General features: G+C 47.4%; 1 protein-coding gene across 1 annotated transcript in view; it reads left to right on the forward strand.

Moving 5' to 3' along the window:
* The window catches only part of LOC124021599 (probable JmjC domain-containing histone demethylation protein 2C), a 137304-nt gene that overhangs the window by 107721 nt on the left and 15282 nt on the right, over positions 1-14301 (forward strand). The window contains 4 exon segments of the mRNA XM_046336739.1: positions 4813-4981; positions 10308-10398; positions 11838-11968; positions 14016-14138. Coding sequence (XP_046192695.1) covers positions 4813-4981; positions 10308-10398; positions 11838-11968; positions 14016-14138 — 514 coding nt within the window.

A 14301-nucleotide genomic window follows, 5' to 3' on the forward strand; every position in this document is an offset into this window, starting at 1 on the left:
GGCTAGTACCACTGCCCTGGATAGTATCACTGTTCTGGATAGTATCACTACTCTGGCTAGTATCACTACTCTGGCTAGTATCACTACTAGTATCACTGCTCTGGATAGTATCACTACTCTGGATAGTATCACTACTCTGGATAGTATCACTGCTCTGGATAGTATCACTACTCTGGATAGTATCACTGCTAGTATCACTGCTCTGGATAGTATCACTGCTCTGGATAGTATCACTACTCTGGATAGTATCACTACTAGTATCACTGCTCTGGATAGTATCACTGCTCTGGATAGTATCACTACTAGTATCACTACTCTGGATAGTATCACTACTCTGGATAGTATCACTACTAGTATCACTGCTCTGGATAGTATCACTACTAGTATCACTACTCTGGATAGTATCACTACTAGTATCACTACTAGTATCACTGCTCTGGATAGTATCACTACTAGTATCACTACTCTGGATAGTATCACTGCTCTGGATAGTATCACTACTCTGGATAGTATCACTGCTCTGGATAGTATCACTGCTCTGGATAGTATCACTGCTCTGGATAGTATCACTACTCTGGATAGTATCACTGCTCTGGATAGTACCACTACTCTGGATAGTACCACTACTCTGGATAGTACCACTACTCTGGATAGTATCACTACTAGTACCACTGCTCTGGATAGTATCACTGCTCTGGATAGTACCACTGCTCTGGATAGTACCACTGCTCTGGATAGTACCACTGCTCTGGATAGTATCACTGCTCTGGATAGTATCACTGCTCTGGATAGTATCACTACTAGTATCACTACTCTGGATAGTATCACTACTAGTATCACTACTCTGGCTAGTATCACTACTCTGGATAGTATCACTGCTCTGGATAGTATCACTACTCTGGATAGTATCACTGCTCTGGATAGTATCACTGCTCTGGATAGTATCACTACTCTGGAAAGTATCACTGCTCTGGATAGTATCACTGCTCTGGATAGTATCACTGCTCTGGATAGTATCACTACTCTGACTAGTATCACTGCTCTGGCTAGTATCACTACTAGTATCACTGCTCTGGATAGTATCACTGCTCTGGATAGTATCACTACTAGTATCACTGCTCTGGATAGTATCACTGCTCTGGATAGTAATCACTGCTCTGGATAGTATCACTGCTCTGGATAGTATCACTACTAGTATCACTGCTCTGGATAGTATCACTACTCTGGATAGTATCACTGCTCTGGATAGTATCACTACTCTGACTAGTATCACTACTCTGACTAGTATCACTGCTCTGGATAGTATCACTGCCCTGGATAGTATCACTGCCCTGGATAGTATCACTGCCCTGGATAGTATCACTGCTCTGGATAGTATCACTGCTCTGGATAGTATCACTGCCCTGGATAGTATCACTGCTCTGGATAGTATCACTACTAGTATCACTGCTCTGGATAGTATCACTGCTCTGGATAGTATCACTACTAGTATCACTGCTCTGGATAGTATCACTGCTCTGGATAGTAATCACTGCTCTGGATAGTATCACTGCTCTGGATAGTATCACTACTAGTATCACTGCTCTGGATAGTATCACTACTCTGGATAGTATCACTACTCTGACTAGTATCACTACTCTGACTAGTATCACTACTCTGGATAGTATCACTGCTCTGGATAGTATCACTGCCCTGGATAGTATCACTACTCTGGATAGTATCACTCCTCTGGATAGTAACACTGTTCTGGATAGTATCACTACTCTGGCTAGTATCACTACTAGTATCACTACTCTGGATAGTATCACTACTCTGGATAGTAATCACTACTCTGGATAGTATCACTGCTCTGGATAGTATCACTACTAGTATCACTACTCTGGATAGTATCACTACTCTGGCTAGTATCACTACTAGTATCACTACTCTGGATAGTATCACTACTCTGGATAGTATCACTACTCTGGCTAGTATCACTACTAGTATCACTACTCTGGATAGTATCACTACTCTGGATAGTATCACTGCTCTGGATAGTATCACTGCTCTGGATAGTATCACTGCTCTGGATAGTATCACTGCTCTGGATAGTATCACTGTTCTGGATAGTATCACTACTCTGGCTAGTATCACTACTAGTATCACTACTCTGGATAGTATCACTACTCTGGATAGTATCACTACTCTGGATAGTACCACTGCTCTGGATAGTACCACTGCTCTGGATAGTATCACTACTCTGGATAGTATCACTGCTCTGGATAGTATCACTGCTCTGGATAGTATCACTGCTCTGGATAGTATCACTGCTCTGGATAGTATCACTACTCTGGATAGTATCACTGCTCTGGATAGTACCACTACTCTGGATAGTACCACTACTCTGGATAGTACCACTACTCTGGATAGTATCACTACTAGTACCACTGCTCTGGATAGTATCACTGCTCTGGATAGTACCACTGCTCTGGATAGTACCACTGCTCTGGATAGTACCACTGCTCTGGATAGTATCACTGCTCTGGATAGTATCACTGCTCTGGATAGTATCACTACTAGTATCACTACTCTGGATAGTATCACTACTAGTATCACTACTCTGGCTAGTATCACTACTCTGGATAGTATCACTGCTCTGGATAGTATCACTACTCTGGATAGTATCACTGCTCTGGATAGTATCACTGCTCTGGATAGTATCACTACTCTGGAAAGTATCACTGCTCTGGATAGTATCACTGCTCTGGATAGTATCACTGCTCTGGATAGTATCACTACTCTGACTAGTATCACTGCTCTGGCTAGTATCACTACTAGTATCACTGCTCTGGATAGTATCACTGCTCTGGATAGTATCACTACTAGTATCACTGCTCTGGATAGTATCACTGCTCTGGATAGTAATCACTGCTCTGGATAGTATCACTGCTCTGGATAGTATCACTACTAGTATCACTGCTCTGGATAGTATCACTACTCTGGATAGTATCACTGCTCTGGATAGTATCACTACTCTGACTAGTATCACTACTCTGGATAGTATCACTGCCCTGGATAGTATCACTGCCCTGGATAGTATCACTGCCCTGGATAGTATCACTGCCCTGGATAGTATCACTGCTCTGGATAGTATCACTGCCCTGGATAGTATCACTGCTCTGGATAGTATCACTACTAGTATCACTGCTCTGGATAGTATCACTGCTCTGGATAGTATCACTACTAGTATCACTGCTCTGGATAGTATCACTGCTCTGGATAGTAATCACTGCTCTGGATAGTATCACTGCTCTGGATAGTATCACTACTAGTATCACTGCTCTGGATAGTATCACTACTCTGGATAGTATCACTACTCTGACTAGTATCACTACTCTGACTAGTATCACTACTCTGGATAGTATCACTGCTCTGGATAGTATCACTGCCCTGGATAGTATCACTACTCTGGATAGTATCACTCCTCTGGATAGTAACACTGTTCTGGATAGTATCACTACTCTGGCTAGTATCACTACTAGTATCACTACTCTGGATAGTATCACTACTCTGGATAGTAATCACTACTCTGGATAGTATCACTGCTCTGGATAGTATCACTACTAGTATCACTACTCTGGATAGTATCACTACTCTGGCTAGTATCACTACTAGTATCACTACTCTGGATAGTATCACTACTCTGGATAGTATCACTACTCTGGCTAGTATCACTACTAGTATCACTACTCTGGATAGTATCACTACTCTGGATAGTATCACTGCTCTGGATAGTATCACTGCTCTGGATAGTATCACTGCTCTGGATAGTATCACTGCTCTGGATAGTATCACTGTTCTGGATAGTATCACTACTCTGGCTAGTATCACTACTAGTATCACTACTCTGGATAGTATCACTACTCTGGATAGTATCACTACTCTGGATAGTACCACTGCTCTGGATAGTACCACTGCTCTGGATAGTATCACTACTCTGGATAGTATCACTGCTCTGGATAGTATCACTGCTCTGGATAGTATCACTGCTCTGGATAGTATCACTGTTCTGGATAGTATCACTACTCTGGCTAGTATCACTACTAGTATCACTACTCTGGATAGTATCACTACTCTGGATAGTATCACTACTCTGGATAGTATCACACATAGCTCAGACGGAGGCTGTGAAGCCGACACGTATAGCTCAGACGGAGGCTGTGAGGCCGACACGTAAAGCTCTGACTGAGGCTGTGAAGCCGACACGTATAGCTCTGACGGAGGCTGTGAGGCCGACACGTAAAGCTCTGACGGAGGCTGTGAGGCCGACACGTAAAGCTCTGACGGAGGCTGGGAGGCCGACACGTAAAGCTCTGACGAAGGTGGGGAGGTCGACACGTAAAGCTCTGACGGAGGCTGTGAGGCCGACACGTAAAGCTCTGACGGAGGCTGTGAGGCCGACACGTAAAGCTCTGACGGAGGCTGTGAGGCAGACATGTAAAGCTCTGACGAAGTTGGGGAGGCCGACACGTAAAGCTCTGACTGAGGCTGGCGCGCTTCAGTCAATAGTTTTAGAAACTTTGGAGTGTTTTCTATCCAAATCCATTTATATGCATATCCTAGCTTCTGGGCCTGAGTAACAGGCAGTTTACTTTGGGCACGCTTTTCATCCGGACGTGAAAATACTGCCCAAGAGAGGTTAAAGAGCAGTGATAGTAGCAAGAGCAGTCTGCGGGTTTCTTCTTTTTTTCTCATTTTGTAAAAAATGTAATCCTGATGTGTGACGATTTCAACGTTATAACAACAACTACTGTACTGTCTTGTCTTCTCCAGCCTGTCCTGGTGACTGGGCTCCATAAGCCTCTGAATGCAGCTCTGTGGAAGGCGGACAGCTTCAACCTGGAGTTTGCTGACCATCAGGGAGACCTGCTGAACTGTAAAGATGGACTTGTCTCGAACTCTGGAATCAACGAGTTCTGGGACGGCTTCGAGGACCTCACCAGTGAGTAGTCTTCATCACTTATCAGGTTATTGATCCAGGACCTCACCAGTGAGTAGCCTTCATCATTTATCAGGTTATTGATCCAGGACCTCACCAGTGAGTAGTCTTCATCACTTATCAGGTTATTGATCCAGGACCTCACCAGTGAGTAGCCTTCATCATTTATCAGGTTATTGATCCAGGACCTCACCAGTGAGTAGTCTTCATCACTTATCAGGTTATTGATCCAAGACCTCACCAGTGAGTAGCCTTCATCACTTATCTTATCTTCTCCTTAGTATACCAAACACTAAGTGTCTACCCGGGGAGTATACCAAACACTAAGTGTCTACCCGGAGTATACCAAACACTAAGTGTCTACCCGGAGTATACCAAACACTAAGTGTCTACCCGGAGTATACCAAACACTAAGTGTCTACCCGGAGTATACCAAACACTAAGTGTCTACCCGGAGTATACCAAACACTAAGTGTCTACCCGGAGTATACCAAACACTAAGTGTCGACCCGGAGTATACCAAACACTAAGTGTCGACCCGGAGTATACCAAACACTAAGTGTCGACCCGGAGTATACCAAACACTAAGTGTCGACCCGGAGTATACCAAACACTAAGTGTCGACCCGGAGTATACCAAACACTAAGTGTCGACCCGGAGTATACCAAACACTAAGTGTCTACCCGGAGTATACCAAACACTAAGTGTCTACCCGGAGTATACCAAACACTAAGTGTCTACCCGGAGTATACCAAACACTAAGTGTCGACCCGGAGTATACCAAACACTAAGTGTCGACCCGGAGTATACCAAACACTAAGTGTCGACCCGGAGTATACCAAACACTAAGTGTCGACCCGGAGTATACCAAACACTAAGTGTCGACCCGGAGTGTACCAAACACTAAGTGTCTACCCGGGGAGTACCAAACACTAAGTGTCGACCCGGGGAGTATACCAAACGCTAAGTGTCGACCCGGGGAGTATACCAAACGCTAAGTGTCGACCCGGGGAGTATACCAAACGCTAAGTGTCGACCCGGAGTATACCAAACACTAAGTGTCTACCCGGAGTATACCAAACGCTAAGTGTCGACCCGGAGTATACCAAACACTAAGTTTTCGACCCGGGGAGTATACCAAACACTAAGTTTTCGACCCGGGGAGTATACCAAACACTAAGTTTTCGACCCGGGGAGTATACCAAACACTAAGTGTCGACCCGGAGTATACCAAACACTAAGTGTCGACCCGGGGAGTATACCAAACACTAAGTGTCGACCCGGGGAGTATACCAAACACTAAGTGTCGACCCGGGGAGTATACCAAACACTAAGTGTCGACCCGGGGAGTATACCAAACACTAAGTGTCGACCCGTAGTATACCAAACACTAAGTGTCGACCCGGAGTATACCAAACATTAGGAACACCTTCCTAATATTGAGTTGAACCCCCTTTTGCCCTCAGAACAGCCTCAATTCATCGGAGCATGGACTCTACAAGGTGTCTGAAAGTGTTCCACAGAGATGCTGGCCCATGTTGACTCTACAAGGTGTCGAAAGCGTTCCACAGGGATGCTGGCCCATGTTGACTACAAGGTGTTGAAAACGTTCCACAGGGATGCTGGCCCATGTTGACTCTACAAGGTGTCTAAAGCGTTCCACAGGGATGCTGGCCCATGTTGACTCTACAAGGTGTCTAAAGCGTTCCACAGGGATGCTGGCCCATGTTGACTCTACAAGGTGTTGAAAGCGTTCCACAGGCATGCTGGCCCATATTGACTCTACAAGGTGTTGAAAGCGTTCCACAGGGATGCTGGCCCATGTTGACTCTACAAGGTGTCGAAAGCGTTCCACAGGGATGCTGGCCCGTGTTGACTCTACAAGGTGTCGAAAGCATTCCACAGGGATGCTGGCCCATGTTGACTCTACAAGGTGTTGAAAGCGTTCCACAGGCATGCTGGCCCATATTGACTCTACAAGGTGTTGAAAGCGTTCCACAGGGATGCTGGCCCGTGTTGACTCTACAAGGTGTCGAAAGCGTTCCACAGGGATGCTGGCCCGTGTTGACTCTACAAGGTGTCTAAAGCGTTCCACAGGGATGCTGGCCCATGTTGACTCTACAAGGTGTCTAAAGCGTTCCACAGGGATGCTGGCCCATGTTGACTCTACAAGGTGTTGAAAGCGTTCCACAGGCATGCTGGCCCATATTGACTCTACAAGGTGTTGAAAGCGTTCCACAGGGATGCTGGCCCATGTTGACTCTACAAGGTGTTGAAAGCGTTCCACAGGGATGCTGGCCTGTGTTGACTCTACAAGGTGTTGAAAGCGTTCCACAGGCATGCTGGCCCATATTGACTCTACAAGGTGTTGAAAGCGTTCCACAGGGATGCTGGCCCATGTTGACTCTACAAGGTGTCGAAAGCGTTCCACAGGGATGCTGGCCCGTGTTGACTCTACAAGGTGTCTAAAGCGTTCCACAGGGATGCTGGCCCATGTTGACTCTACAAGGTGTCTAAAGCGTTCCACAGGGATGCTGGCCCATGTTGACTCTACAAGGTGTTGAAAGCGTTCCACAGGCATGCTGGCCCATATTGACTCTACAAGGTGTTGAAAGCGTTCCACAGGGATGCTGGCCCATGTTGACTCTACAAGGTGTTGAAAGCGTTCCACAGGCATGCTGGCCCATATTGACTCTACAAGGTGTTGAAAGCGTTCCACAGGGATGCTGGCCCATGTTGACTCTACAAGGTGTTGAAAGCGTTCCACAGGGATGCTGGCCCGTGTTGACTCTACAAGGTGTTGAAAGCGTTCCACAGGCATGCTGGCCCATATTGACTCTACAAGGTGTTGAAAGCGTTCCACAGGGATGCTGGCCCATGTTGACTCTACAAGGTGTCGAAAGCGTTCCACAGGGATGCTGGCCCGTGTTGACTCTACAAGGTGTCTAAAGCGTTCCACAGGGATGCTGGCCCATGTTGACTCTACAAGGTGTCTAAAGCGTTCCACAGGGATGCTGGCCCATGTTGACTCTACAAGGTGTTGAAAGCGTTCCACAGGCATGCTGGCCCATATTGACTCTACAAGGTGTTGAAAGCGTTCCACAGGGATGCTGGCCCATGTTGACTCTACAAGGTGTTGAAAGCGTTCCACAGGGATGCTGGCCCGTGTTGACTCTACAAGGTGTTGAAAGCGTTCCACAGGGATGCTGGCCCGTGTTGACTCTACAAGGTGTTGAAAGCGTTCCACAGGGATGCTGGCCCGTGTTGACTCTACAAGGTGTCGAAAGTGTTCCACAGGCATGCTGGCCCATATTGACTCTACAAGGTGTTGAAAGTGTTCCACAGGCATGCTGGCCCGTGTTGACTCTACAAGGTGTCTAAAGCGTTCCACAGGGATGCTGGCCCATGTTGACTCTACAAGGTGTCTAAAGCGTTCCACAGGGATGCTGGCCCATGTTGACTCTACAAGGTGTCGAAAGTGTTCCACAGGGATGCTGGCCCGTGTTGACTCTACAAGGTGTCGAAAGTGTTCCACAGGCATGCTGGCCCATGTTGACTCTACAAGGTGTTGAAAGCGTTCCACAGGCATGCTGGCCCGTGTTGAATCCAATGCTTCCCACCGTTGTCAAGTTGTCCTGATGTCCTCTGGGTAGTGGCCTGATGTCCTCTGGGTAGTGGCCTGATGTCCTCTGGGTAGTGGCCTGATGTCCTCTGGGTAGTGGCCTGATGTCCTCTGGGTAGTGGCCTGATGTCCTCTGGGTAGTGGCCTGATGTCCTCTGGGTAGTGGCCTGATGTCCTCTGGGTAGTGGCCTGATGTCCTCTGGGTAGTGGCCTGATGTCCTCTGGGTAGTGGCCTGATGTCCTCTGGGTAGTGGCCTGATGTCCTCTGGGTAGTGGCCTGATGTCCTCTGGGTAGTGGCCTGATGTCCTCTGGGTAGTGGCCTGATGTCCTCTGGGTAGTGGCCTGATGTCCTCTGGGTAGTGGCCTGATGTCCTCTGGGTAGTGGCCTGATGTCCTCTGGGTAGTGGCCTGATGTCCTCTGGGTAGTGGACCATTCTGCATTTACACATTTTGTTACGTTAGATTTATTCTAAACTGGATTCAACATTCTGTACACAATACCCCATAATGACAAAGTGAAAACAGGTTTTTAGAAAATTTAGCTAATTTAAAAAATAAAAAACGTATTTACGTAAGTATTCAGACCCTTTGCTATGTGACTCGAAATTGAGCTCAGGTGCATCCTGTTTCCATTGATCATCCTGATGTTTTTACCACAGTACATGTGGTAAATTCAATTGATTGGTCATGATTTGGCAAGTCGCTCTGGATAAGAGCGTCTGCTAAATGACTTAAATGTAAATGTAAATAAGGTCCCACAGTTGACAGTGCATGTCAGAGCAAAAACCAAGCCATGAGGTGGAAGGTATTGTCCGTAGAGTGCCGAGACAGGATTGTTTGAGGCACAGATCTGGGGAAGGGTACCAAAACATTTCTGCAGCATTGAAGGTCCCCAAGAACACAGTGGCCTTGGAACCACCAAGACTCTTCCTAGAGCTGGCTGCCCTACCAAACTGAGCAATGGGGGAGAAGGGCCTTGGTCAGGGAGGTGACAAAGAACCCGATGGTCCCTCTGACAGAGCTCCAGAGTTCCTCTGTGGAGATGAAGAGAACCTTCCAGAAGGACAACCATCTCTGCAGTACTTCACCAATCAGGCCTTTATGGTAGAGTGGCCAGATGGAAGCCACTCTTCATTAAAAGGCACATGACAGCCCGCTTGGAGTTTGCAAAAAGGCACCTCAAGGACTCTCAGACCATGACAAACAAGATTCCCTGGTCTGGTGGAACCAAAATTGAAATCCTTGGCCTGAATGCCAAGGGTCACGTCTGGAGAAAACATGGCACCATCCCTACGGTGAAGCATGGTGGTGGCAGCATCATGCTGTGGGGATGACGCCCACATCATAGCTAAGAGTGTGCGACAGCTCATTGCTCACTCTGACACACTGAGTTCTGCCTTCAAGGTATTATTTCATCCATCTCAAGGCAACGGGGGAAAGTTGAACTTGGACAATTATGTGATGAGAACCTGATGGTTAACAGTATCAAACGCCTTCCTTAGGTCCAGAAAACACAGCCCCAACAACGCCCCCTTTGTCCATCTTGGACTTGACATTTTCCTGAAGAAAGCAGTGTATGTTGTTGTATATTAGTTATAATACCAATGCATTGATTATGTCAATGTTTACAGGAAAGCATCTTTCCCTATCTATACTCTTACTAAAGTCTCCTGTGTTGTCCCCTGTGTTCGCTCCCCCACTCTCAGAGAGACCCAAGTCTAAAGACGGAGACACCGTGGTGTACAGGCTGAAGGACTGGCCATCAGGAGAGGAGTTCATGGCCCTGATGCCTTCCAGGTAGGCCTAGGCCAACTCATCATAGCCAAGCACACAGTCAGTCATGGGCGATTCTCCACAGTCTACTGGTTTGTCTGGGCAGTAGGTCCAGTAGATCCAGCAATATAACACTGTCTAGTAGATTGAGTAGATCCAGCTATATAACACTGTCTAGTAGATCCAGCTATATAACACTGTCTAGTAGATCCAGCTATATAACACTGTCTAGTAGATCCAGCTATATAACACTGTCTAGTAGATCCAACTATATAACACTGTCTAGTAGATCCAGCTATATAACACTGTCTAGTAGATCCAGCTATATAACACTGTCTAGTAGATCCAGTAGATCCAGCTATATCACACTGTCTAGTAGATCCAGCTATATAACACTGTCTAGTAGATCCAGCTATATAACACTGTCTAGTAGATCAAGCTATATAACACTGTCTAGTAGATCCAGCTATATAACACTGTCTAGTAGATCCAGCTATATAACACTGTCTAGTAGATCCAGCTATATAACACTGTCTAGTAGATCCAGCTATATAACACTGTCTAGTAGATCCAGCTATGTAACACGGTCTAGTAGATCCAGCTATATAACACTGTCTAGTAGATCCAGTAGGTCCTGCTATATAACACTGTCTAGTAGATCCAGCTATAATACACGGTCTAGTAGATCCAGTAGATCCAGCTAAATAACACTGTCTAGTAGATCCAGCTATATAGCACTGTCTAGTAGATCCAGCTATATAGCACTGTCTAATAGATCCAGCTATATAACACTGTCTAGTAGATCCAGCTATATAACACTGTCTAGTAGATCCAGTAGGTCCAGCTATATAACACTGTCTAGTAGGTCCAACTATATAACACTGTCTAGTAGATCCAGCTATATAACACTGTCTAGTAGATCCAGTTATATAACACTGTCTAGTAGGTCCAGTAGATCCAGCTATATAACACTGTCTAGTAGATCCAGCTATATAACACTGTCTAGTAGATCCAGCTATATAACAATGTCTAGTAGATCCAGCTATATAACACTGTCTAGTAGATCCAGTAGGTCCAGCTATATAACACTGTCTAGTAGATCCAGCTATATAACACTGTCTAGTAGATCCAGCTATATAACACTGTCTAGTAGATCCAGCTATATAACACTGTCTAGTAGATCCAGCTATATAACACTGTCTAGTAGATCCAGCTATATAACACTGTCTAGTAGATCCAGTAGGTCCAGCTATATAACACTGTCTAGTAGATCCAGCTATGTAACACTGTCTAGTAGATCCAGTAGGTCCAGCTATATAACACTGTCTAGTAGATCCAGCTATGTAACACTGTCTTGTAGGTCAAGTAGATTCAGCTGTATAACGCTCTCTCTCTCGCTGTTTTCTCTCTGTGTGTCTCTGTCTGCCTGTCTGTCTCGTCTGGTCTGGTCTGGTCTTGTCTAGGTATGATGACCTGATGAGGAATCTGCCCCTGCCTGAGTATTGTGACCCTGAAGGGAACCTCAACCTGGCCTCTCATCTACCCAGCTTCTTCGTACGCCCAGACCTCGGACCACGCCTCTGCTGTGCTTATGGTACGAGCGTTCGTTTAACATCGACCAGGCCTCAGGTCACTGTCAGTGAACCGGCCTCAGGTCACTGTCAATGAACGGGCCTCAGGCCTCAAGTCATTGTAAATGAACAGGCCTCAGGTCACTGTCAATGAACGGGCCTCAGGTCACTGTCAATGAACAGGCCTCAGGTCACTGTCAATGAACGGGCCTCAGGTCACTGTCAATGAACGGGCCTCAGGCCTCAAGTCATTGTAAATGAACAGGCCTCAGGTCACTGTCAATGAACGGGCCTCAGGTCACTGTCAATGAACAGGCCTCAGGTCACTGTCAATGAACGGGCCTCAGGTCACTGTCAATGAACGGGCCTCAGGTCACTGTCAGTGAACAGGCCTCAGGTCACTGTCAGTGAACAGGCCTCAGGTCACTGTCAGTGAACAGGCCTCAGGTCACTGTCAGTGAACAGGCCTCAGGTCACTGTCAATGAACGGGCCTCAGGCCTCAAGTCATTGTAAATGAACAGGCCTCAGGTCACTGTCAATGAACTGGCCTCAGGTCACTGTCAATGAACAGGCCTCAGGTCACTGTCAATGAACGGGCCTCAGGTCACTGTCAATGAACAGGCCTCAGGTCACTGTCAATGAGCGGGCCTCAGGTCACTGTCAATGAACGGGCCTCAGGTCACTGTCAATGAACGGGCCTCAGGTCACTGTCAATGAACGGGCCTCAGGTCACTGTCAATGAACAGGCCTCAGGTCACTGTCAATGAACAGGCCTCAGGTCACTGTCACTGTCAACGGGCCTCAGGTCACTGTCAGTGAACCGGCCTCAGGTCACTGTCAGTGAACCGGCCTCAGGTCACTGTCAATGAACGGGTCTCAGGTCTCAGGTCACTGTCAATGAACGGGCCTCAGGTCACTGTCAGTGAACAGGCCTCAGGTCATTGTCAATGAACAGGACTCAGGTCACTGTCAGTGAACGGGCCTCAGGTCACTGTCAGTGAACGGGCCTCAGGTCACTGTCAGTGAACGGGCCTCAGGTCACTGTCAGTGAACGGGCCTCAGGTCACTGTCAGTGAACCGGCCTCAGGTCACTGTCAGTGAACCGGCCTCAGGTCTCAGGTCACTGTCAATGAACGGGCCTCAGGTCACTGTCAATGAACGGGCCCCAGGTCTCAGGTCACTGTCAGTGAACGGGCCTCAGGTCACTGTCAATGAACCGGCCTCAGGTCTCAGGTCACTGTCAATGAACGGGCCTCAGGTCACTGTCAATGAACGGGCCTCAGGTCTCAGGTCACTGTCAGTGAACGGGCCTCAGGTCTCAGGTCACTGTCAGTGAACGGGCCTCAGGTCACTGTCAGTGAACGGGCCTCAGGTCACTGTCAATGAACGGGCCTCAGGTTACTGTCAATGAACGGGCCTCAGGTCACTGTCAATGAACGGGCCCCAGGTCTCAGGTCACTGTCAGTGAACGGGCCTCAGGTCACTGTCAATGAACCGGCCTCAGGTCTCAGGTCACTGTCAATGAACGGGCCTCAGGTCACTGTCAATGAACGGGCCTCAGGTCTCAGGTCACTGTCAGTGAACGGGCCTCAGGTCTCAGGTCACTGTCAGTGAACGGGCCTCAGGTCACTGTCAATGAACGGGCCTCAGGTCACTGTCAATGAACGGGCCTCAGGTCACTGTCAATGAACGGGCCTCAGGTCACTGTCAATGAACGGGCCTCAGGTCACTGTCAGTGAACGGGCCTCAGGTCACTGTCAGTGAACGGGCCTCAGGTCACTGTCAGTGAACGGGCCTCAGGTCACTGTCAGTGAACGGGCCTCAGGTCACTGTCAGTGAACGGGCCTCAGGTCACTGTCAATGAACGGGCCTCAGGTCACTGTCAATGAACGGGCCTGTGTTTCATTGAAACCTAACAAAGCAGAAATGGAACATGTATGCTGGAATTAAAATGAAAGCAAGACATAGTTTATTCTGAGTTCAATGTCTACTGATAGAGGTCAGATTATCTCCGGTAGCCTTGAATACACATCAACAACCTGCTGAAGCTTCCTCCTCTCTCCCTGTAGGAGTGGCAGCGTCTCAGGAACAGGACTTTGGGACAGCTAACCTTCACAGGGAGGTCTCTGACATCGTCTCTGTCCTGGTGTACGTAGGAGTGGCCAAGGGGAACGGAGTCCTGTCCAAGACGGGTAAGAAACGAACCAACACTGGGCTGTGCTCTATGTAGTCAATAGATAACCAACACTGGGCTGTGCTCTATATAGTCAATAGATAACCAACACTGGGCTGTGCTCTATATAGTCAATAGATAACCAACACTGGGCTGTGCTCTATATAGTCAATAGATAACCA

The sequence above is a fragment of the Oncorhynchus gorbuscha genome, unplaced genomic scaffold (genome assembly GCF_021184085.1).
Source record: "Oncorhynchus gorbuscha isolate QuinsamMale2020 ecotype Even-year unplaced genomic scaffold, OgorEven_v1.0 Un_scaffold_1137, whole genome shotgun sequence".
In the NCBI taxonomy this organism is placed as follows: domain Eukaryota; kingdom Metazoa; phylum Chordata; class Actinopteri; order Salmoniformes; family Salmonidae; genus Oncorhynchus; species Oncorhynchus gorbuscha.